The 27596-nt window shown below is 28.3% G+C and overlaps 2 protein-coding genes across 2 annotated transcripts in view; one reads left to right on the top strand and one right to left on the bottom strand.

Annotated features, from left to right (window-relative positions):
* LOC136081920 (polyubiquitin-like) overlaps positions 1-23967 on the bottom strand; it is an 84438-nt gene extending 60471 nt beyond the window's left edge. Inside the window, exons 1-3 of the mRNA XM_065800351.1 lie at positions 23882-23967; positions 4874-4903; positions 1777-2004 (exon numbers count right to left, since the gene is read on the bottom strand). Of these exons, the coding sequence (XP_065656423.1) occupies positions 1777-1996 (220 nt within the window). The 5' untranslated portion in view covers positions 1997-2004; positions 4874-4903; positions 23882-23967. The remainder of the gene's footprint in view (positions 1-1776; positions 2005-4873; positions 4904-23881) is intronic.
* On the top strand, positions 16005-16525 carry LOC136081452 (uncharacterized). Its single transcript, XM_065798766.1, has 2 exons — positions 16005-16209; positions 16347-16525. The coding sequence occupies exons 1-2, from the start codon at positions 16005-16007 to the stop codon at positions 16523-16525; spliced, it is 384 nt and encodes a 127-aa protein (XP_065654838.1).
* Positions 23968-27596: the final 3629 nt, after the last annotated feature.

Genomic DNA, 27596 nt, shown 5'->3' on the forward strand with positions numbered 1-27596 from the left:
GGAAAAAACTAGAAAATAAAAGTTTTTGAAGTATGCATAGACAGACAAAGTAAAAGAAAGAGACTTTGATAAATGACGAGTCAAGCAAAAATGAGTTTTGGTTGATGGAACTAGATATGAAAGCTCATTTGCTTTCATCTCTAGTTCCATCAATGTTTACAATGCACCTCCTGGTCCAACTATGCTTACAATGCGTTTTTGAACCTTGTCTAGAAGAGAAAGATCATTATTAGATGAGCCAGGCTAAATGTGACAACAGTATTCCATAAAAGGATGAATAAGAAATTTGTGGAGAAAGAGAATCAGGAGAGAGAAAATGACGAGCACAATAAAGAGACTGAGTTTTGATAACTGAGTTTTGTTGGAGATAAAATTTACAAGCCAATGTAAGCCCTAACCTTTTACAAAAGTGAGATCAGATTCACTATCAGAAAAAAGAGCTACTTTAGATGTAAGGTTGTCGGGAAGATTGTTATTGTAGAAAAGTAACAAAATAAGATCAAGGATAAGATCTTGAGGTACCCCAGAATTTACTGGAAATAAAGTACAGTGTTGGCCTTCGAGGGCGGCTTAAATAATATGATTAAAAAGAAACAATTTGATAATCTCAAAAACTTTCCCAGATACACAATTTGAAACAAACTTATGGGAAAGATTAAACTAAAAAACTTTGTTTTTAACTAAATTGGCCTTCGTAGCCTTTGGGAGGTAAATTGAAATTAAAAAAAATAAAAATAAAAGTATATAAATATAGTATTCTATACTTGAACACATATTAATAACATTGCTTAAATAGGTTACTTTTAAGTATAACAATAAAACAGTACAAACTAAAATTATTCTGAAAACAAAATGGTAATAAGAGTATAAGTACATTCAGCTGTAAAATTAAAGCTTAAAAACACCTTCTTAAGAATAAACAATATTGCTATAAAACAAAGTCAAAATAAACAATTTCTCAAAAAAATTCTAAGGAATGCATAAAGTTTATTATTTAATTATTATCATAATGAAGGATAAAAATATTAAAATACAATCGGTTGGAAAATTGGTAAATTAATGAAAAAAGGCCGATGCTGATACTGATAGTGCAAAAAGTGGCAGGTTAAGCCGATGCCAATGCGGATTAATCTATAAATCACTATTTTTTACCTACATTATGACTCATTATTGCTTGAACTCTCATATTTTACATGCTTTGCTGCTCTAGCAAACTTATTATCATAATAACTAAATAATTGGCAAAGGCTCATAGTAGAACAATTTAATACTTATATATTTACAATTTATTTATTTTGACTGTTTTACCACTTTTTTACCCTTTACCTCACACAACTAAGTTATCACAGTAAGCCTCACTGTGGCCGTAAAAGTAATCTATCACAATTTTTAGCATAAATAGAGCATAAAATTTTAAACTAAATGTGTTTACCTTGGTTTTGCTAGTGTATACATAAAAAAAAATTAGCTTTTGAATATATTTTTAGTTCAATCAAAAATAATAAAACTATTCAAGATCTTAATATTATGTTTAAAACAGAGTAAAATTAATATAACTAAGTTAACTGAAACAACAAGTTTGAAATATATATACACAATGTTAAGTTTTACACAAAAGATTGTTCTTTTTGTGACTTATGGAAGTCGTTAAAAACAAATACTAAGCAAAAAAAGTATCACAGAAAATAAGTTACAAAGATATACTTAATTTATATAACAAACTTCAAATACAAACTGAAATAGCTATATTACACATACTTATTTACACTTAAATACCTCTAAATCGATAGATAAGATGAATGATAGATTGATCTCGAATCTTGTAGTATTTGAGCGTTCTTTTATCCTTTAACAAATTAAAGATATAATACAAATAGTATTTATCTGCGTCAAGATTTTCCTGATCTGCAATTTTTTTCTTCATTTTTTTTATTGTATCAACACGCTCAACCTCAAGTGTAATTTGAGTTTCACTACTTTTAATAATTACATGCATGCTTTACCCTAATAAGGAACAAATGAAGGATTAACTATATACTAAAATATTAAGGGTGTAATTAAAACTATAATTATTAAAATGATATAGTATTTTTCTACTTAGATTATTTTATAAAAAAACAATTGTTATTAAAGTTTTATAAATATTTAATCAATGAATTAGTTAACATTTAATTTGTCGATTTTATATTTGCTTATGGGGTCGAGAAAAGCGTTGATCATCAGCACCTCCCGGACACTTTCTTCAACCTTTTTTAGTAAGTATTATTTACTATATTGATTAATTTATTATAACAATACTGTTTAAAGATTGTTTAAATTTTCCTTTTTTCTTCAATTTGAGTTATACTAATCAGCGATTTTAGAAACGAGGTAATGTTTATCAGTATCATTATAGCATTCAATTGGATCAATTTTTTCAACTGTTGGTAGTTAGTAATCGGGGCCTCGGCCCCGGCTCCGCCAAAGATTGAGACTTTTTGCGAACCCAGCCCAGGCCCCAGCAAAATTATAAGATTTAGCAGGGGTTGATAGCCGGGGCTTGGAAAAATTTTATAACTTAATATATTATAATTTTATGCTTATATTTACTATTTATTAAATACTATCATACATTTATATACTTTTAAACTCTAATTTATTTCCAGCTAGATTAAAAAGTTGTAAGTTGCATAAGAAAGGAAAACATGAGGATAGGCGAAAGTTTAAAATTTTTTTGTTGTGGAAGGAAAAAAAATGGATTATTAAAAGTTTTTTTAGCATGAAGGGACATGTGTTGTGAATGGACGCAACTTGTTGAATAAAAAGCCATGCAAGAATGAGTTATGGTTTATCGTTATAGAAATGATAGCTCGTTTGAGCATTGAGCATGATTGTTTTTGTAGTTAAAAGAAAGAAATGCAATCTTACAACAATGGGAGAGTTGCTCAAGCTTGGCAGATAAAGCAGGTCAATTGCATTTACAATGTGCTTTTAGACTTTGTACAAGAGTAAAAGGGTTGTTATTCGTCATTATAGGAATGCCAACAATATTGCAACATTTTTTTGCAGTAAATAAATGAGTTTTGTTGTCTAACAAAAAATGTGGATTTAAAGTCAAGAACTTCAATTCACAAGCCACTGCAGGCTGTTACAGAAGAGAGACCAGAATTAAAATTGGCTGCTTGTTCTAAGAAATTAAAAAGTAAAGATTGTAGTCAAGATAAGAGTATAAAGTTGAGTCGTCAGCATATAGAGCCACTTTAGATTTCATGAAGATCGTTAATGTAGATAAGAAACAATATAGAAGCAAAGATAGAACCTTGAGATACCCTTCAAGTTACTTGAAACAAAAAAGAGGGTAGGCCTTCAAGAATTACTTAAGTACTTTAGTTAGAAAGAAATAATTTCATAGCCGCAAAACCTTTATTTAAAGAAACTTATTACAGAGTGATAACTAATCGTAAGATAATTGCAGAAGTCAAAATGTTTTCTAGAGTTTTGAAAAATTAGAACCACTTATTTAGCACTTTTTAAAAGTTTAGCAAAAATTGAAGAGTGTTCTGGAGAATACTTATTTTAGACTATGATAGAAACTTATTCTGAAGCACAAACTGTAGAAGTGTTTAATTGAGAAATAACTTTAGCATTGAAAGCCAGAGTGATTTTAAAGTTTAACAATGAGTTAATCTGTTTAACTGTCAGGAAGAGTATGGCCATTGTATTCAAGAGTCAAATTAGAGTAAGATTTCTTTGCAAACAACTCTGCATTATTCTGAGAAGTCAATAGGTCAAACCCGTGATATAGAGATAAAATTTTAGACTTTATTTAGTTAATGACATTGTTGAAGACTTTCCAAAAGTCTCTAAAACCTAACATCTGAAATGAGATACAAGATTTAGTAAAATGAGAATAACAGAGCTTAACATTAATTGCTGTTTTTATTTTTATAACAACGAAATAAAAGAATTTCTTGAGCGAGATCACTTTAATGTAATACATTATAACATCAGAAGTTTAAAAAATAAGTTTGAAACTCTTTGGAAAAATATTGGGGAAACGTTAAATATTTTTAGCGTAATTTGCATTACAGAAACCTAGTGTAGCTCTGACAATGTTAAACCTGATTCAAATTTCCATCTTCCAGGTTTTAAAATCATACACTAAGCAAGTCATACTAATAAGTACAGAGGTGGAGTTTTATTTCACGTAAACGATAGAATGAGGTTTCTTAATAAGCCAAACATGAGTTTTTCTGGTTCCGACAAAAAGGTTCTAAAAATTGAAATTTAAGTCAAAAAACCCAAAAATATACTTTTAAGTTAAGTCTACCCACTACCAGCTGGGGACATTAAAAATTTTAATTCATTTATCAATACAAAATTAATAAAGAAAAGTACTACTAAAAAAAAATTAGGCTGCTAAATAGGTGACATTAACTTAAATGCGTTTGAATATTACGCAAATTGTATTTGATGTAATATTCAAACGCATTTATTTGAAAAGGGTGCAATTCCATTGATAAACAAACCAACTAGAATAACTTTAACATCAGTTTCATTAATAGATAACATAATAACGACAGATATATTTAATGCATCTCTTAAAAAAGTATAATTAAAAATCACATCTCTGATCATTTTCCAATTTTTTTCTCAATAAATGTTGATACTAAATTAGCGCCTAAACTAAAACAAGTCTTCTTTAAACGCTGTTTTAATGCAGCAAATGTTACGTCACCCAAAGAACAATTATTGTTGCTTCACTGGAACCATATTAATACTGCCTTTAACGCAAATTTATGTTTTAACTCATTTTATAAAACTTTTTTTGAAATATATGACGCAAACTTTCCGAGGAAAAAAATAACTTTAACAAATAAATGTATCAAATTACCTTGGATTACAGAAGCACTCAGGAAATCTTCTAAAATTAAACGAAAACTTTATATAAAATATTTGAAATCAAAATCAGAAAAAAGATAATTTATAAAAATTATATAAAGCAATTCGAGAGTCAAAGAAAAAACTTAAAAAAAAAATACTACGCAAACTTGCTTGATAAACTCAAACATAATTCAAAGCGCACGTAGCAAATTTTAAAATGAAATTACAGGAAATCATAAAATAAAAGCGTACAACTTGCCTAAAGTTATAAAAGTTAACAATAACTTTTTATATAATCTGAAAGAGATAGCAAATGATATAAATAACTTCTTTGTAACTGTTAGGTCGAATTTAGCTAAAAATATTCCAAACATAACTAATACGACATTTGAACCTAATTTTCCATGTAACTCAACACTAAATATTGATATTTCATAAAAAAAATTTGATATTGCTTATAAAATGTTAAAAGTTAATAAAGCCATAGGGTATGAAAATATAAATGGTAACATTATAATTGATTCATATTAGATAATAAAAACTATACGCTTTCAGATTTTTCGGAGCGCAAAAAAGCAAAGGAAATCTTCCCTATCAACTTAAAATAGCTTACGTAACACCTAAATTTAAAAGAAAAGAATTTTCTAACATAACAAATTATCGTCCAATTTCTGTTCTATCTGCCTTCTCAAAAATTTTAGAAAGAATCCTTTACAATAGGTTATACGAACATCTTTTTATTAATAAAATTTTACAGAATAATCAATAATACGGAATTAACAAAAATAATATGGATTTAACGAAAATAACTACGCAGAACACGCGATACTTCATCTAACATGAAGTATTGCGGATTCGTTTAAAAAATCTCAATTCACTCTTCTTCACTATTTTTATAGACTTGTCCAAAGCCTTTGATACCATAGATCATTTAATTCTTTAAAAACTAGAGCATTATGGAATCACGGGAAATTTTTTAAATTTACTAAAGAGTTACTTAAATAATCGTAAGCAGTTTATCCAAATCAAATGGCTCCTTGTTTACAAATTTTTTGAATATAACCTGTGGAGTTCCACAGGGTTATATACAGGAACAAAAATAGTTTCGAAAAATTTTGATTTTTTTTAGGGTTTGAGTTATGCAACTTTTAAAAGTAAACTAAAAAAAATTATAATCTCACTAGATAACATACCTGTATATTTTTAATCTCGTTTTTTTTTTTTAGTTTTTTTGTTCTTTATTTTTTTTGTTTTTTCGTTTTTTGTTAGGTAATATATTTTGTAAACGATTTTTTAATACTGTAAACGGTTTATGACAATTTTCAATTATTGTAAATGGTTCTCGACGACAGAATTACTAGACCCTCCACAAGTATCCGTGATCTTATATTTGATCTATGTATTACGATTATTTTTTATTTGTACTTGAATATATAAAAGCAAAAAAAAAAAAAAAAACGTTAAGCAATGTGAGTTATTTGTGCAAAATAGCGAACTCACATATGCGTTAAGCCATTTATATAATGCAAAACCTTTTTTCAATTAGATTATTTAACAGTCTTTTGAAATAGTTTACCCGGAAAACAATAAGCAGTATTTAATTGTTGTACATTTTCACTGCAATTATGAAATGATGTTTACATAAAAGTTATGTTGGAAATTTTTGATAATTTTATTTATTAAAAAACCGTACCCATAAACAATTCTTACCTCATTGAAAACAAACAAAAAAAAAAAAAAAAAAAAAAACTAGTTGTTGTTGTTTTAACATTATTTTCTTATGTTTGCTTTCTCACAATTTAAACATTTAGCTAAGACGATAATGTTGTGTTATGAATGTTTTGAGAAATAAATAGTATAAGAATTTTATAAAAAAATAAGGAAAAATATTTTGTTATTTAAAAAAAGACTAATAAACTTGTTGACAGGCGGGTACCGTTGCACTTGGACACTGGAAAAAGTTCAGTAGGCACTCTTAAAAATTATAAGACATTGGCCTCCAATCAAATAGATTAAACTACAGGTAGTTTCAGTTAAATTTAGTAATTTCATAATTACATTTTTTTTTTAATTTTTGAGATACATTTCTTTATTATTACAAATTGTTAAAATAATAGTTTGAATAAGTTGAAAATAATTTATAATGTTAAAGTTATTTTAGAGTTGGTGTAGTGAACCTAATTAATGTTATATACTTATATATATGTGACGCATCTGACCAAAACCAGTCGGATGTCGCGTTATGTTATATTGAGAAAGCCATCAAAACATCTCAAAAATTCAATTTTTATCATTATTTATTTTTTTTTCATAATTGTTTACTTATGCAAAAAAATAAATAATGATAAAAATTAAATTTTTGAGATGTTTTGATGGTTTTCTCAATATAACATAACGCGACATCCGACTGGTTTTGGTCAGATGCGTCACATATTAAGGCAACAATATTAAGACGAGAGTTTGAAATTAGTACACAAAAAAGTCAATGCAAGAGTGGCCTACTCTTGGAATAATGAGATATCAATAAAAAAGGGTAAAATAATATTATTAAAAATATCTGAAGAAGAAAATTCAGCTGGTATTTTTTCAATTACTATGGATACAACTATGGATATATCTACCCACGATCAATGTGTTTTTGTTTGCGGTATATTAGTGACAGAACTGAAAGCACTAGGTCTATAGTTGAAATTGTGGAACGAGTTGTAGATTTAAACAACGTGATTTCCTCTTCAGGGCAGGGTTTATTTGATTTATTAAAACTAACTTAAAATTCTATAAACATTTGCTTAAATAATTGTATAGCAGATGCTTATGATGATGCTGCCAATTTGAATGGCCAATATAAAGAAGTTCAAGCAAAGCTTAAGGAAGTGCTCCCAAGGCATACTCATTCATGGTGCTAGACTCATGTGTTAAATCTAGCCTTACAACAAAGTACTTCTTGTTCAGTTACAGTTATTTCTTTTCTTGGAAGTTATCTCTCTTCTTTACAAATTTTTTGTTTTTTTTTCAAAAAATCTTATAAAAGACTCAATGTTTTTGAAAATAAGAATAATCCCAGTCGTCTGTCACATTTGATAAATATTTGTAAAACTCGATAAAAGTCTAAAAATGATGCTTTTATTAAGATATTTGGTCGTATAAATAAGTGGAATGAAACAACCAAGAATAATGACTGAAAACAATTTGTGTATCTGCATATTGTACTTGCACTTTATGTAATTTCTGTTACTAATTGTTTTTTCAAACAGCGTAAGAAGTACAGCTTAAAATTAAGTCAACTTACCCGTTATGAAATAGTATTAATGACAATGATGTTTTTGCAAATATTTAAGTTTACTACTGATCTACCTGATTACCAAAAAACATCTGGTCTAGATTATATTCAAGCATGAAGAAAAATTGATGGAAAAATAAAGTCTTTATAAATAAAGTCACCCTAGTAAAAATAAAGAGAATTTTTACTAGGGTGGAACAACGTATCGTTTAACAATGAGTTGATTAATTATGTTTGATGGGTTGAACAACTCATCGTGTTCGATACATCTGATGCAATGAGTTGTTCAATGCATCGAACACGGTTAATCAAACAAAAATGTACCGTAACGATTTAAAATTTGTTATATGAAAAATAATATATAAAATAGTATAAAATTACTTAAATTAGGAGTTGTTTACTTTACGATTATGTTATTTAAGATACTTTAACATTTCGCATGAGAAAAAGGTAATAGATTGTATGATGAAATATTAATCATAAATCAATTGCATCTTTTAAACGTTAAAAAGAACGTTAAAAAGACATTCAAAAAACTTTTTTTTTTTAAATCAAATGCTGGCTGGGTGGTTTCTGTTATTGTTGCACAATAGCAAATTACCAAAACCAAACAAAATTTAAGTTTTGAATTTTGCTGTTTTATATTTTATTTACATTCTTTCGATGCATTGTTTAACGATCCAGTATTTCAATGCATTGTTTAATGATGGTTTATCAATGCATTGTTTAACAATGTGTGTTTCGATGCATCAAACACGATGTACTAAAAACGATGTATCGACGTATTTAACAATGTTAAACTATACATCACTGCTCTCTAATTTTTACTAGACAGTACAGGAGCAAAAATATTCATTGAATTTGTCTCCAGTGTAATTTGGGAAGATGAGTGATATATTTATTTAGTATTAGAGCTTCCTGAAAAGAGCAGACAAGCTATTCCAAAACATTATAGAGAAAATTTAAGTACTAACCAAAACATAAGAGATGAAGATACTTCCGAAAATGTTTATAAAATCAAAACATTTCACGCAGGTATGGATATTATTATTGCTTACTTAGAATGTAGTTTTTCAGGGAAAAAAGAATTTTATTGTGATCTTGAATTATTTGATCCAAGAAGATTTAAAGAAATTGCAAAAAATGAAATTCATTTTGAAGCTATTGATAATAGTTGTGTACTTTAACCTCTAATCGATAAACATAAATTAGGAGAACAATTATTATTGTTTGTAAAATTATGGCCTCTAATATCCAAACTGATATTAAGGATGTATATAATGTATACCAAAACCAAAGCAATTTGCAAGAAGATTCAGACTATAAAGATTTTAAATACTCTCAGGAAAACAATAATAACAAGGGTGAAAAAAAAAAAAAACGTAACTTATGTTTATTATGCATAACAAATGTTATTATGAATTCAAAAATTGTATTCTTAGGAGAATAATGAATTATTTAAAGTATACATGTTTCTTATAACAATTCCTCTTACCCAAATAACATGTTACTGATCGTTTTTAAAACTTAAAACGATCAAAACTTAGAACGATTGTTTTCAAAACTTAAAATTTTAAAAACACGTTTAAGAAGTTGTTTAACATAGAAGAACTTGGAATCATTGTTTTTAATGAAACTGTGAAAGAGAATTGTTGGCAGACATTACACTAGATCAAGTCATTGACTAAACGTGTGAAAAAAAGTATTGAAATGGTAAAAATGTTAAAAGTTTAGTTATTAAAGATTTTATTTCAACTATTTGTAAATTATTTCCTCTGTATTGAATTATTTTTAATAACATAATATTTATATTTTATAATTTAAACTACGTAATCAAGATCAATTAAATAAAAATAGTAATGTTAATATTATTTTTATTTGTATTTATTTATTTTTATAGAACTTAAATTTGGTTTGTTATTTAGTTTATTATTTGGTTTATTATTTAGTTTATTATTTATTATTAGTATAACTGATTTATTCGAAAAGTGCGAGTTTACTTTAGGCGTCTTTATAGACCTATCTAAGGCTTTCGACACAATTGACCATGAAATACTGTTTAAAAAACTTGAACATTATGGTATGATTGGTAATGCTTTAAAACTACTAAAAAGCTATTTAAAACATTGCAAACAATTTGTCTCTTTTGACGGATCTTCTTCACAAGATTATCTAAATATAGATTATCTAAATATAATCTGTGGAGTTCTACAGGATCTATAATAGGGCCCTTATTATTTCTAATTTATGTTAACGATCTCCATGAAGTCTCAAAATTAACAACTATAATGTTTGCTGATGATACAAACCTATTCCTATCTAATAATAACATCAATAAACTTTTTTATGAAATGAACATTGAACTAACAAAAATATTTGACTTGTTTAAGTCAAATAAACATTTACTCAACATTGATAAAACTAAATGGATTTTCTTTCATCCACGATTTAAAAAACATTTACTTCCAAGTAATATGCCTCTTCTTCATATTGATAATATTCACATAAAAGAAGAAATTTTCACAAATTTTCTAGGTATCATTGTAGACGAAAATCTATCATGAAACAATCACATTGGACATTTATGTAACAAAATTGCAAAAAGCATTGCAGTTTAATATAAAGCAAGTTGCCTTTTAAACAAACATTAATTAACTCAATTATATTACTCTTTTATACACTGTCATATTAATTATGCTAATATTGCATGGGGTAGTACCTATGAAAGTAAATTAAAGCCACTTTATTGTCAGCAGAAGGATATTGCACGTCTTACAAATTTCAAAAATCGTTTTACTCACTCAAGGCCACTCTTAATTAACATGAATGTTTTTAATATATATCAAGTAAATGTTTACAATGTTCTTTGTTTTGTGTTTAAATGTAAAACCAACTCATCTCCAGCTTCCTTTTTTGATTTATTTTCTTTAAAAGAAAAAACTAAATATTCTTTAAGAAATGATAATTTTATTAAACAACCGAAATTTGAAACAAACTTTGGTAAATTTTGCATTTCTTTTCGTGGAGCTTTTTTATGGAGCCAAATAATTTTAGAAAATTTTGATTTTTTTCATGAATGGAATTATTATATGTTCAAAAGAAAACTAAAAAAAAATAATTTTCTCAATTGAAAATATATTTACTTACTTTTAATTATACCCAGTTTTGTAATCACTTATTTATATTTTACTTTATTACAATATTGATTTAAAGTTTATGTGAGAAACTATATTTAAATACCATTATTTGAATTTTGTTAAAAGTTGCACTGACATCATTTGTACAGTAGTCATTTATTATTTACTTGTTTACTTTAATTTTTATTTTAAGTTGTAATATTTGTAAATAACTTGTATTCGGTATACTTTTAATATTGAATTTAATTTTGTAATAAAAAATATTAAAAAAAAAAAAAAAATTAATGTGTATGAATGGATGTATTTGAAAATATTGAATGTATGATACTTTTTGAAATTACCCATCCTTTGACAATGGTTTAGCATTTTTGTCGGTTGAAGCGTAAACGTAAACGCACCAACATTTGATAAACTCTTCTACACAATCTTTTGGACAACCTTAAAGTGCATTTGGATATACCTAGTGCAATCATATTCTTATTATTTTCGTTTATTGATTAATTAATTAACAATTAAGATTAGTGTAATTGTAAGATACATTTGAGTAACAAAAATCAGTGATCACATAGATGCGAGTATGATGCGAGACGTATTTGTTTATTAAAAATATTATGATATTATTGTTTTCGCTTGAGTCATGCGGTTCAGAAGAATTAGTATTTTAATTCAAGCCATAAAGATCATAACTAAAGAAAAGTTTAAAATTTGTATTTTTTTATTTTTGTTTTTTCTAAAATCTAAATTTAGTTCAATGTTCTTCTACAGCGGTTCACGGTGACAAGACCTGTATGGTCTTCTTTGAGTATCCGCTTTAATTATCTTTATTCCTAATTTTTTTTTTAACGATTTCTTTGCATGTAACTTTTCTTATTGATATATTTGTAAATATTGTATTAAATATTGTAATAAAGAACAAAAAAAGAAAAAAAAATTCAAAGAAAAAAAAAAAATAGGTTCATGTTAATTTTGTAGTTTTTTCTTTGTGTAAAAAATGGGTAGATAACTTGACAATTATTACAGGTATAGTTGGAACCCATTGCCATTAGTAAGTATATTGTATATATTCGTCGTAATTATTTCCAGTTCAAATAACCACATTATTGTGTGCATAACCAGACGATCCACTTGAAGTTAAGCTTGTCTTTATTGATGAAAAAAAAAACGACAGCAAAAGCAGAATATTTTTTTTTTTTTTTTAATTTTTTTTTGTAGGTGCCCCAAGAAATCCTAACGGTCTTGTCACAGAGCACCGCGGAAATGCATTTAACCAGGAAGTTCACGCCTCCTTCCTTATCGTGACGCGAAAATATGTCCAGAGCTCGTTTCGAACCTGGATCTCCTGCTTCTAAAGAAAGCGCTCTACCCACTGCGCCACGGCCGCAAGCGTTCTAACCACTGCGCCACGGGCATTTTTCCTGATGAGTTAGAATATAAAAGCACCTTTTTTCATATCAATAGAAAAAAAGTGTCACTGAAACATCTTCCTTGAGAATTTCTTTTATAATATTAATCTATAATATTTTTGTTGACTGCTCTACCAACAACATCCGTTGTTCATTTCCATTTAAACAGGACAAGTTGCAGGATTTAATATATCATACTTGAATTTTGATTTAGTAGGGTAAAGAGGAGAGCATTCATCCATGAGAACCATTCATCCAGGGTATTTATTTTCTATTTGACTTAAATTAACTTATTTAAATTTCCTGCGAAATTACGACGCTTATAGGGTTGTTATAAGGTAAGAATTTTTTGTTTTAATTACTTTCGTAAATAATGTTTAAAGTGATTTAAAATTTTTGTCGTCAGCTTTTTTTGTGGCTAATTACTTTAAATATTGTAGAATTAATAAATATTGTCCATTCTAACCTGCAAACTCAAATAGCATCTTTACAAACATATTTCTTTCACTTGGTGTTCAGGGAGTAATCGCCCACCAATATCGGATGAGCAATCGGCCTAGACTGAATGCTCCCTTTATGTTTTAAAATAATGTTTTTGGTTTAAGATATGCTTCGAAAACACATTTTGAAAACGAGCAAGAACTAGATAGATGAAAAAAGCAATAAGCAAGCAATTATTGTACATTTTAAATGGGATATACTCCGAAGGAGAGGCCGCTAGGTCCTATGGTATAAAGAGATCCACATTACAAAGTAGAATAAAAATAACATTAGAAAAAAATACCAAAGAAGAGTATTTGAGAAAAAATTTATAAAATTTGAATGACTCTGGCAATGAGAGTGAATAAGAAATGCCAAGATATGCGAATAAGTATACCAATAGACCAGTATTTACAACAAAACAGGAAATTGAACTAGAAGCTTATATTGTAAGATGCTCTGAATTAAATTATGGACTTACATATGTTCATATTGAAAAGTTGGCCTATGACTATGCCTCTGTTTTGCTTAATTGCAAAATTCCTCCAGAGTGGCAACAATAAAGGCAAGCAAAAGACAGGTGGCAACGAGGTTTTATGGCTCGTCACCCAACATTTTATTTCAGAAAGCCAGAGAGTACAAGCTTGAGTAGAAGCATCGGTTTTAATAAATTTAAAGTGGATCATTTTTTCGAAAACCTGAGAAAGGTACTGGAACAATACACATTTGCACCAGAAAAAATTTTTAATCTCGATGAGACCGGCGTGACAAGCGAAACGAAAACACTGAAAGCTCTTTTGGCTACTGGAAAAAAACAGGTTTCACAAGCTGCCTCAGCTGGAGGAGGAGAATTAGTCATCTTTGTGGGAATTGTTAGTGCAACTGGACAAAGCCTACCCCCTATTTATGTCTTTCCCAGGATTAGAAATGTAGAGAACTTTAAAGCTGATGCTCTAGTATAAAGTTTAGCACTGGGAATCTGGCTGGACAAATGCTGAGTTATTTCTTTCAATATTAAAACATATAGTTAAAAATACGCGCTGCTTTCATGATGATCCGATTTTGTTATTACTTGACAATTACAAGTCACATGTTAGCCTTACTAGTATTAAATACTGCAAAGTTAATGGAATTGTGTTACTAAATCTCGCTACCCATACAACTTATTGAATTCAGCCATTAAATATTTGAATATATTGGCCTTTTAAAATATTTTTTAGCATTGCATGTAATGATTGGATGGTATCTAATCCTGGGAAAACAATAACTGTCAGAAATATTCCTGAACTAACATATCGTGCTTATATTAGAGCGTTTACAAGTGAAAACATTGTAAGTAGTTTCAAAAACACTAGCATTTCGCCAAAGAACCGCTTGGTTTTTACTGACGCGGGTTTTCAAGTGCAATTACTGACCCACCCTTACCTAACGAAACTTTACAAGAAAATAATAAAGGCCTAGCTGAAAATGATGAAATTTTTCCAATCACACCATCGTGCAGTGATTATTAAAAACAAAGTAACTCTAAGCATCAAACCAAAATAAAATACAAAAGTGTGCAGATTCTTCTTCTTCTTCTTATTATTATTATTATTATTATTACTATTATTATTATTATTATTATTATTATTATTATTATTATTATTATTATACTTGTTGAGTTTTATTAAGTGTATGCTAAAACTAACCTGTTTTTATATTTTAGTTTACATAGTATAATATGATGAATAAAGCCTTCTTTTCTGGCTTAGAAATAGTTATGGACTATTAACTTCACCACACTACAATTTATTCTTCATATTTAAATAGATAAATATCTAAGACTAGAACGATTTGACAGCAATCCCAACTCTGCATCAGTTTCTAAAGAATGGTATCACTGGTTAACTTTTATAAACTTCATGAAAACTATACAAACAGAAGTTAAATTAGATGTCCTCATTAACTGTTTATCTCCTTTTTTATTCAACTATACTGTTGACATTGAATCAATCAATGGCACTATGGAAATCCCGGAAAACTTATTTGTAAAATCTAAAATAAAATTGATTTCCAAACATCAGTTAGCTTCACGTAAACAATCATCCAGAAAATCTATTGATGAATTTTTGCAGGCCTTACTTATAATCAGTAAAGATTGAAACTTTAAACAGGTTTTTGCTCCTGAACATTGTGAAGAATACATTCGTGATTCATTTATAAGTGGTCTAAGCACTTTCATATTCGTCAACGACAACAAAAAAGCTCTACTCTTAAACTTACTGAGTCCTATAATTAAGCTTGTATATTGGAAAACGCTCAAAGAAATAACAAAATGTATTCACACACATTGTATGGTAATGTTGCTAGAATTAATAAACATTCCGAATATATTACTGAGCTTGCTTCAGTTTCTACTATACCGAGTAGACTTTGCTATTTCTCTGGAAGTGACCGTCACCCTCGAAAATTGTGTTCTGCCAGATACGCAGAATGCAACAATTGTGGTACAAAAGGACATTTTAAGAAAGTCAGCAAACCATCAAAAAACTTTGTCATGTCTGCTGCTGCAAACTTCCATGCACCTAGTTTAGCCTAGATTATTTGCTCTTCTATCAACTCACTCAACTCTATTGTTTATATCTTTAATACTAGGGCCAAGGTAAGAGCTCTTCTTTACACTGAAAACTCTGACACATTTATAAGCAAAATCTTTTTCAATTTATAAAAATTTCTTTTGGCCTCACTAATGCTGTCGCACAATTTCAAAGAATCATTCATAAGTTTATACAAAAAAAAAATTAGAAGACACCTTTGTATATCTAGATTACTTGATTGTATGTGGTACATTTAAAAATAAACATGTTTCAACTTAGAAAATTTTTTGAAACTTCTAAGAAAGCAATTTTTACGTTTAATGAAGAAAAGTTTAAATTACCAACTACGTGTATAACCTTCCTATGTTTAATTATACAAAGTGGCCCTTTTTCTTCTGATCCAGATTGCTTAAAGCTATTAATTGAAATGCCTGCTCCTACCGATAGTGCTTCTCTCCGTCAAGTCCTTGGTATGTTTTCATACTATTCCCAATATATCAAACATTTTTCTGACAAAATTCATCCTTTATCTCTAACTTCTGCCTTTCCACTGTCAGCTGAAGCTGTTAAATGTTTCAATAAAATAAAAAAATTATTCTCTCAACAGCTCTACAAGCTATTGATGAAAGTATACCATTTGTGGTGGATACAGATGCCTCTGATTTTGCTATACCTGCTTTCCTTAATCAGGCTGGAAGACCAGTTGCATTCTTTTCTCCTAAACTTTCACCTACTGAAATAAAACATTCTTCTGATGAAAAGGAAGCTAATACTATTGTCAGATAATTTCGTAAAATGGAAGCACTACCTTGTTGGTTGGCATTTTACTCTAGTCACCAACCAGTGCTCTGCCTCTTTCATGTTTGATAATAACAAGAGTGGAAAAATTAGGAATGACCATTTCTTATAACAATGTTAAAACTTTCTTCGTACAGCTATGATATAGCCTATTGCCCTGGACGTAACAACTTTGTTGCTGATGACCTTTTTAAATTTTGTTGCTCTATGACTATAAACAGACCCTCTCTTAAGGAACTACATGAATCTCTTTACCACCCCGGAATCGCCATAATTTATCATTTTATAAAATCATAAAATCTGCCTTTTTCAATTGATGATGTAAAAAAAAACATTTTTTATGTCAAATTTGTGCTGAATTAAAACCTATATATTATGCAAGAAATTTTAACCACACCTTAATAAAATCTACTCAACCTTTTGAGCAACTAAGCATGAACTTTAAAGAAGCTTATATACATTCAGATTGAGGCACTTGCTTTATGTCAACAAAGCACCACAATTTTCCTAATTCTGGAGGTGTCGATCTGAGTAGAACGACTCCTTATAATCCTCAGGGTGACGGTCAGTGTTAAAGATATAATAACATAATTTGGAAAAGAATTTTGCTTGCTCTCAAATAAAAAAATTTACCTACCATGAACTGTGAAAATATTTTACATGACGTTTTTCATTACATGGTTAACTAATTCGGGTTCTGTATTGCTAAAAAGGCATGTTCGACTAAGCAAATATGAACCATTGATTAAAGAGATTGAGCTTTTAGAGGCTAATAGTAAATATTCTCATGTAAGAATGCCTGAAGGACGAGAGACCACTGTTGCTACAAGACATCTTGCACCAATGGCCGATATAATCAGTTATAATAATGGAAACGCTAACTACAAAGATAACTCCAATGAACCTAAGACAATTCTCTCAGCTGAGCCTCTCCATCCTAAGATATTTCAAATTTTTTCTACTCTCTCTCCAACAAGTCTTAATGGAATTTCTATTTAAGAATCAGTCCCTCGTTGTTCAGTAAGATCCCAGAATCCTTCTAAATATTTAAATGAATATATTTGAACTATTTGAACTTATTTATTTTGTTTTATTTAGTATGGTAAAATGTGCTGATTCTTATTATTACTATTATCCTTGGTGAGTTTTATTATGTGTATACTAAAACTAACCTATTTGCATATTTTTAGTTTAGATAATATTATATAATGAATAAAGTCTTCTATGTTGGCTTAGAACAAATTAAAGACTATTAAATTTACTTCACTAAAACAGCGAAAGTGACGCTTCATCCCTTCATGACAATTCTGGTGACAATTTGAGTAATAATTATGAACATATTGAAGAGGTCTGTAAGGAGGATCTGAATAAAAGGGATTTTGTTTTAACAAGATTTAAAGCTAAAAGTAAATTGATAAATTTTGTTAGCCAAATTTTATTATGGTAGAAAATACAACCCTCATAAAGTTTTTAAGGATCTCTCAACTACTTTTTACCTACTCACGCATTGACGACATAAGTTAAATTGAAAACCAAGATATTGTAACCAAATTTAAAGCTTCTTCAATGACTGTTAATACTAAGCTAATTTTTCTAAAAAGTAAATAATGTTAAAAAAGTTGTTACTTTTGAACTTGAAAAAGTTTTATATACAAAAATATGTTATGCGGCCGAATGCTCCATATTTTCCATACCACTCTTTGTTTGTAAATTATTACTAATACCTGAAACATTGTTAGATATAATATTCTTAACATTTACGCTATTGGATCCTGATGTACCATCTACATTCTCATTCTGGTTATTGATGTTTTGAAGTTGTGGCATATTCATATCTTTTTCAACATTATTTTCACGTTGGGACTTACCAATTAAATTGCATATATTGATTAAAGTTGAGTTTATAACTGACAAAATTTTGCCTCATTAAAATAAATTAGTTAATGATCCAGGTATTTAATACTGCTACTTTCTAAATCTGTTTTGTTCTTTTTAGTGCCTTACATACGAAAATCACTGAAAAAACAAATACTTTCAGCGCAAACAAGCTTTAAAAATCGCCAACCTTGTAAATATTGATTTGTCGGAAATGAGCTTTTTATTTATTTCTTACTAAAGTAAAAAACTTTTATCAGCATATTAAATCCATTTGAAATTATGATGAAACATCAGTTAGAAATTGTGCATTTGACCGCAAACCACGCTAGATTTAAATATTTTACGCGTGTTTTGTAAAAAATATGAGTTTGGATTTATAAACTAAAATATATTATAAAAAATACTTACATTGTAACATAAAAAAATTTCCACCCACCTTTTTATTACCCAAACCTTCCCCCTCCCCCCGCCCCATTATATTAGATCTGGACTAAATTTTCCCCTCCACCCTTTCTATTCTAATCCCGTCCTCCCTCCCCGCCTTCCCGTACCTTGTATTAAGGTCACAAGAGTAATAGGTTTAATTAAAATAAATTGTGACCAAATCAGTCATATTTTTATTGTTTCTATTTGATTAGTTTTGAAATTAAAACTTTTTTCTAAAGGAAATTTTGAAAGAAATTCGATTTTCATTTAAATGGAACTTCATTTGATTGCAGGTTTAAATTAAATACTCATTTAAACTTCTGTTCTCGATCCTAATTAATGGTTCATTCTAATATTGTGTCTTGTTAATGTTATATGTTGGCGAATAACTAAGAAATATTTTTCGAACTCCTAATAAAATAAGTTTCCGATTAAATATTTAGTACTAATAGATTCATATGATTTTGGCTTCTAATGCTATTTTCTTATAACCTACTTGGTTACAAAATTAACTAGTTTTTAAAAAGAGCCCCAGAGTATCACCTCATATTTGATTCAAATTTTTACCACCTTTTTTATTACTTTTGTCTATTAAGATTAACCACTTGTAGCAAAAGTAAAAATTATGTGTTAAAATTTACTTTAACACTAGCATCAGCCTGTTGAAATTTACTTTGCAGGCATATAAAATAGCGTAAACAGTCGAAATAAGTAATGAAACTTTTCATAACTTATTTCAACTGTTTGAAACGACAAAACCTGACTTCATTAACTGACATTATTTGTCCATTTCAAATTTAGTTTATTAGGACAAATGCTGATATCATTAGTCAATTTCAAATTCAATTTGATTCTATGCATGAACTTCACATTAACATCTTGGTTTTCATGACAAATCTCAAGCACAAACCCTATGTATATATTATTATACAATTTATCATCGTAAAAGCATGCAATGTATTTACTGGGTTTAAAATTTAAAAAAAGGTACCATGTTGATATTTTCTAGCAACCGCGTTATCATAGACATTATCGCTAGAGATTCTTCATTAAAAAAATTCCTCTCTAACTGGTATAAAACTGAGCTGCTTAGAACTGTGCTCATTTCTTCATATTGTTTCTGGAGGTTAAATTAAGTCTCCTGGTTAATATTCATCACTTAATAAAATATGTTATTCTCTTCTAACATCAATGTATACAGTTTGTGAGGTGTGAGAATCTGATTTGAAATTGCTGCTTGCAGCAGTTTCAATTATAGTTGCTCCTTTTCCATTACATGGACTTTTGCCATGAGACATAGTAAACAAGTGATGCTCAGCATTTATTTTGTAATCTTCAAGGTGGTACATTAAGTTTAATAGATATTTGTAACTTTTGTAATGTAACACAGCAGACTCACTGAATTATTTTATTTTATTGATTGTGGGTAGTTAGATTTTGAACATACGGAGTAACTTTGTGACAAAACAATGAACACTTTTTTTTTATGGCAAAGATGGTCAATTTGCATTCACATTTAAGTTGATCTTTTGCCTGTGATAAGTACAAAGATTCTAATTCGATAAAAATAAAACAAGTGTGTTGATATTTTTTCATCTGATAAGTAGGAAAATTGTGCTTGATAAAGTAAAAAACAGCAAATAGATGTTAGGTAGCTCATATGGCTTTTCAGCAAAGTACTTTTGTACAGCAATTTGCACAAGAAAATAATAGCTCTCTGCAAAATCCATAAGAATAAAGCAGGTGTTTTGATCTTTTTGCTTCTGATAAGTAGGAAGATAGTGCTTCTTTGATAAAGTAGATGTGACAAAGATTATACAAAGTTTCACTTAGAGTTTGAGTAAACTTAATAGTGTTTGCTTAGTCCATGACTAGTGCAGTTTGGTAGTAGTTTGGTCAGTTTATAACCTTTGTTTGTATCTAATCTGATTGTTAAAATCAAACACATTTTTTTCAAACACATTTTCTAAGTAAGTCTTCAAACATACTTTTTTTTTTTTACCAGGGCAGTTAAAAAATATATGAAACATGCAGTTTCAAATATCTATGTTATAAACACATACTTTCATCAAATCTTTGTAATATATCAAATAAACTTTGAGCAGATCATATGAAAGGTCTTAGGTAAAGCAGCGCACTTCAAATTAGCTTTTTGATAATAAGAACATGTAAAAACTAAGTCGCTTCTCCCGCTGTCCACTTTCGGGCTTTCTTAAGAAGATGTTCTTTAACTAAAAATTTTTGGAAGTTTTTTTAATTGAGTAACTATCAGGAATTTATGAAAGTAACATTTTCTCTCTTTTTTTTCCTTTTTTTTTTTCTTGCATCAAAAAGTTTGTCTAAATCATTTTATCACTTTGTTTCGTTGTCTAAATCAGTTTATACACTTTTATTATTTTTCTAATGCAATATATTTTGGGTCTACATCTAATGCTGATGCTACTAATTTTGTCATGATTGTACAAGTTTTTTACCTTTTTGTTTCCGCATTCTAATTTGTCGCAATTACTTACATTTTTTAGTGGAGATATTTTCAATAAAGAGTTTTTTTACAGTCCTATAACTTTAGATTAAGAGTTTAATACAAACTTTAAATGCAATTGAAGTGTTTACACTGAAATTATAACCATGTGTAAATTATATCATTATAATAATATTATATGCATCAAATTAAATACATATTCCGAAACAATATTAAATAAATTTAATTAAGGCAATGATTATATCACATAAGGAAAAACTGATTTATTCAGGTAAAAATTAAAAATATACACCTTAGTCATAAGGCTACAGTCATGTCATAAGATAGAAAATAGGTCTTTAAATTTTTTTTAGTAGTGATATATCGAATTTTCACTGTAAAAGTTTTCACAATTTATATATAACTAATCAAACTTTTCAAAAAAAAGTAAAAATTTAGTACTGCCTTTCTGTAGGTAACATCACATTAAAGTTTCCAAAAAACTTTCTAATATTGCGTTTTTAAGTGACTATAAAAAAAATAACTCAAAAACTGTTTAATTCAATCATTCAATATCAATCATTCAAAAATATCAGCAAAAATTGATTATTTAATTAAAAAACTTTAACTATAAAAATTTCAACTTTTATATTATATATTAACTTTTTTATTTAAAAAGTTTTGGTCGATCAAAAATCAAAAAAAACTTCTGTAAGCTACAGATACTCAAACTTTGGTCAATATTGATTCAATCATAACTTTAAAACAGTTCGGTCAATCAGGCTGAAATTTTCAGGATTGTGATTTCTTCATAAAATCTGTGATTGGTCAAAAGTTAAGTCAAATCTGAATGATAAAAATGGTAAAATGATTTAATATGTAACGACCCAAGTTTCTTATTAGAAAAACGTATTTATAATGTTTGGGGCCTTGAAAGATAGAGGGTCTAGTGTGATCTCTGCTGGAATGAGGAGTCCTGAAAAAAAACTTCAGATTTGTCACACAAAATGAATATTTTTTCTTGTTATTTGGTATCAAGGAGCTCCAAAAGTATAAATAGGCTTATTGACTTCTTTTGAAAACAAAACTATGACTTTTAGGTTCCATATCATAAAATCTCATAAATATCTTTATCAATGCTAATCATACGACACTCAACACTTATAGAGCTTCCGAACACCAAACCAGAAAGAAAAAGATATAAAACTCAAGCCCATATGGGACTTCCTGGTTTTCTGACAAAAAACTAATGTTGTTAAAATAAAAAAGTATATCAAAAACATAAGCTTTGAAACTTACAGGTACATCTGTTTAAAACTTTAGATTTTACAAAAACATTTTTTTCTTCTGCTAAATTATTTTCCATAGACTTTACTGTTTTTCATTATTGTGTTGCTTATCATTTATGTTTAAATGGTTAGAGATGTTTTTATTGCTATTATCATAAAGAAATATTTTGTTAATTTTTTCTCTTTTCTATTTTTAATGCACAAAGATAATTTGCATACAATATAATAAAAAACAGCATTAAATATAATTTAATGTTGCTTCTTTTAAATGTGCATTAAGGTAAAATAATTTTTTTAAATTAAATTGATCTTGTTTGTAATCTTTTCTGGTGTAAATTATTTTTTAACGACTAATAGGGTTTAAATTTTGGGAACTTTGGGTAGACATTAATTTTGAAATAAAATTTTTACTGTGGTCCTCACCAATAATAAGCGTGTATCATCTGTGATAGATATGCTCCTCTTGTTGTCTAGTAACATCTCCTACCTTTAAATTATTAGTCTTGCTTCATTATTTTATCTACAATGTACAGTTAACTTTTTAACTGATAACCAACCAAACATTACTTAAGGAAGATGTTTGACTTTTTCTGAATTACACACTCCATGAGTAATTCAGAAAAATTACAACAACTACATATACAATACAAAAGTCCTAATGAAGTTTTTAACTAAATATCTTTTTGAAACATAAGGCGTTTTAACGCATAAATTTATTGGTTGACATATAATATAATGAACATAAAGTTTAATGAACTGATTTATAGTATGCAAATGACCATCGTGCAGTGATAAAAATAAGTGGATCAGCAAAATGTTAGGCCTTTTAGCGTATGCTAAAGTATACTTAGAGAAATAATATTATCATCACAAAGTATAAACATAATAAAATTAGGAAAAAATTCGTATTCCTGCATTATAATGATTTGGCAATTTTTCAATGCCAAAATTAATTTATTATTATTTATTTATTGTTTGTTCAAACAACACTTAGCTTAGGTATTATTAATAAAAAAAGAGTTAAATAAGTAATTCCACATTACAAAGTGAATAAGGTAAGTGTGGGTATTAAGGCCCGGCGGGTAATAAGGCCCACTAATCCGAACTTAGGGAAAAAATAAATTGTGAAACTTTTTTCGACATTAAAATATTAGAGTTATCTGGTTTTATCACTGGCAGCAAAAAAAAATCTGCATTTCTTTACATTTTCATTTTTTTAGGTGGGTCTTAATACCCATACTTACCTTATTTAAATATTTAAAAAATTAAGGAACTTTAACAAATACGTACTTTTTCAAAAATAAGTTGTCGACGCACAGTGACACAAAATGAATAAAAAACGGCAAATTTATATAACCATCGCATTTTAATTTGTATTAAATGTATAGTTATTGTTTTTTTTGTCTAAAAATCAATTATGTGATTTTAACCCTCCGTCGGACGCAACTGATCTAACAGACACATGCTTTATTCATTTGTTATTTTCTCCATACCGGAGCGCTTTTAAATCTAGATCTTTCTTGTAGTTTTCTGTCTTTAAAAGACTTACAAAACCCTCTTAGTTACTTTACAGATAACGTAACGAGTATTAATCGACCTGAGTGTTCTGATAGGCTCATTGCGCCTGGTTAAATCATTTTATTTAGGTAGTTATTTTAGTTTTTTTTATTTCGGATTTTTTATTTCCCACATTTTAAACTGGTAATATTAAACTAACTATGCGTATTTTATAAAAATAAGTAGAAAATCTTCAAATGGTTTAACATACACATTGCGTCTAATTTTGTTGTAATTTATTTATTAAAGAAAAATTTAATGGCGTCTCAATTTGATGAACTAAGGAAGTTACTTAAAGAAGAAGTTTTTAACCATACTTATCAAGTTTAACCATAGCAACGCACACAGCAACGATAAAGCTTCTGCTTATCTGCTTTTATCAGAGGCTCACACAAAGTTATAAATCTGCTTATAAAAAAGGTTTATCTACTTTGATTTTACTTTAGTTATCTACACTGCTTAAAATAAATTTAACTCGATTGCCTCTAATTATTTCAGTTTTTAAACATTTCTAAAATGCGGGACCGCCTAAAAAACCGAATTCTAAAACGCCAAAAAGCTGAAACGACGAAAAAAATTACGTAATATTAGACCTGCGATAACCGTAACAAAAAGATAACGAAAAGTTAATTATTCCCCGGATTTTTTATTGAGCATTTGGAAATGCAAAAGTTTAAAAAGACAGAAGCAAAAGCCAAATTTGGCTTTCGCTTCTGTGTTTTTAAACTTTCGTAATAAAAACTAATTTTTATATAACTATTTGTAAATTGATTTGCTAATTTCATATTTAGTCGAAAAGATTTGGGAAAAAATTATTATCTAAATTAAATTTTGAAAACTTTAATTGGAGTTTTGATAATCACCACGGTGACCCATCAAGCAAGCAAATTATCACATAAATAAGTATAAGAAAGCCGTGTTAAGAAAATGCCCATCGTTTGTGGGTAAGAGAACCTACCGGTACACAACAAGATATTTAAGCAAGTTTAGTCTTCAAGCGGAGAACATCTCTTAAGAAATCAATTCTTGTTACACGAAGTTAAAAAATGTTGTCGGGGCCTCAAATTCTTGTTAAAATGAATCCTCGCACACTGAGCAACATATCTCTCAAGGTCGTCACCAATAATATGCGTTTTCTACAAATCTTTTTAAAGCTATTGTGAGCAATGTTAAACAGATCAAAACATTTTGAAACATTTCAAATGACAGAACAAAATGCTTTTAGCTTTTTTAGTCTCAGCTCCAGACTTTTGAAAGAGTTTTTATATTTCCTAGTTTTGAATCAAATTAATTATTTCATTGAACAGAAAAAAGTAACATTTAAGTTTTCAAGTTGGCGGGGGATTAATTAATAAATTATACCTGCAGTACTTACTCATAAAAATTTAATCAAATAATAAGTCACCTTAAGTATGCTTAATGGCTTTAGAACTGCAAACTTGACAACAAACATTTGTAGAAAATTAAGATGGCTTCTTGTTAGAATTCATTTACGTTTTAGAATCTAATGAAAAAAATGTTTCTTTATAAGTAAGGTATCAAATAAATAATGTTGCGAGCTGTAAAAAAAGAATGTATTTGGAATGCTGTTATTTTGCTCATATGAGCTGAGGCGGTTTAAGTCAACGGAAAGACCTAAGCAATAAACGGATCTGCGCTACATTTAAAATTTTGTCATGACGAACCTTTTTTTTAAGTTGCAAGTGACTTGAAAGTTAAATTTAGTTATTATTACTTAGTAAAGTTTCTCCAAAAAGCTCTAAAGGTCTTTTCACAGAACACAGCGGAAGACCATTTATACAGAAAGTTCTCTTCCCCGATGACCGTTATTGAGCTAGAGACGGCATGAAACCTTCTTTTTATGAGTCATAATTATTATTACTGCGCCACGGCTGCTGCTTATTAAAAGCCACCTTGAATACGAATTTATTTATATTTTGTCTAAAAATGATAACAAATGTTATCATTTTTAGATGATATGCTAACAAATATTATAGGGTTTCCTAATAAATCGATCATTTTTCTGAGTTAATGTTTAGATATCAATTTTTTGATTTTTTGTAATTAGAAAATATGCATTTTTACCATGTTTAGGTAATTTTCTCGTGACAATTTCTTGCTCAATCAACTTAAACAAGTAAGAGTTATACTGCCACACCAGGGATTACTAAAACCATAAATTTATTTCGATGTAGTCTCTTATTCTATGTCATGGTGAGGTCACGACCGACGGAAATAAAAGTAAAACAATTAAGTTGTTAAACAATAATATAATAATTAGTAAATATATTTTAAAGCTCTATCATTTATAAAAATTTAAAATTTTTAGAAATAAAAGCAAATATAAAATGCGAAAATATTGGCTGTACCCTCATATTATATTAGAGAGATGAAATAAAAACAAAAAACGAATGAACTGCAAAAGAGTAAGAAAACCTAATTTACTATGTGAAACATAATTTTTTATTGTGGAACAAAGTGACTGATATAGTTACATTAACTATGCACAACATGTAATACACAACCAGCCATATAATAAAGGCCAGCATTCATCTGATCATTTAAAAACTAATTGACTTTTATTAATTATCACATTTATAAGTAATACCATCTTTCATGAGGTAGATTGTGCTACAATCTGAATTTATACTAGAGCAATGACAACTAGTTTCTTCAATGAATTGAAGATTACAAAATAATTTCAACCGTTGAAGACTAAAACTGTTTTTTACTATTTAATAAATTGGATTGAATCTAAATGATTGAGTTTAAAAAAATTTTTAAAACAGCAATTGTCAAATAAAAATTATTGCTAATTTTATGCCTTATAAAGTAGCACTTTAGAATAAATGAGTAAAAATTCTTCTTAAATAAGGCTTTTATTTCACTCATCCACAGTATATATAAAATATTAAGAAAAGTATCGATTTGTCTAAATTTTAAAAATGACAAATGTCTCATCTACTAACAACACAAGAAGTATTTAACCTGTCAATACCAAATTAATTTTTCAAACATTTTGAAGATGCCAGGAAGAAAGTGTTGGTAATCTCTGAAAGTTATTTTTATTAATAATTCTTGCAGTATACTGACTATAGCCAGATTAGATTGTGTGAAAGTACTTTAACTTCTAAATTCCTTGACCCTCCCAAAACTTTGAAGTTACATCAGCATAGGCTAAAAGGCAACTTAAAAGATTGCAAACTATAATTATATAGGTTTAACACCAGTGTTTCAACATTTTTGGGTTAGTTCATAAAAATGATTTTTTATAACCCAATGTCCTTAAAGGAGTTAACCAGTTTTGCAGATCCGGAATTTGTAACATTATGATACCATCAAGAAATTTAAGAAAAAAAAAAGGAGTGAAAGAGAAGATTTGATCAAATTTTCAACTTTTTAAAGGATAATAAAGGATTTTAGAGAAGATTTTTTGGAAAAATAGGAC

Source organism: Hydra vulgaris, chromosome 06, assembly GCF_038396675.1.
Source record: "Hydra vulgaris chromosome 06, alternate assembly HydraT2T_AEP".
Lineage (NCBI taxonomy): Eukaryota > Metazoa > Cnidaria > Hydrozoa > Anthoathecata > Hydridae > Hydra > Hydra vulgaris.

Coding starts and splice junctions, on each gene's coding strand:
- LOC136081452 (XM_065798766.1), top strand. CDS start 16,005: ATGTTTCAACTTAGAAAATTTTTTGAAACTTCTAAGAAAGCAATTTTT. Junction 16,210..16,346: donor TTCTCTCCGTCAAGTCCTTG/GTATGTTTTCAT, acceptor TTCTCTCAACAG/CTCTACAAGCTATTGATGAA.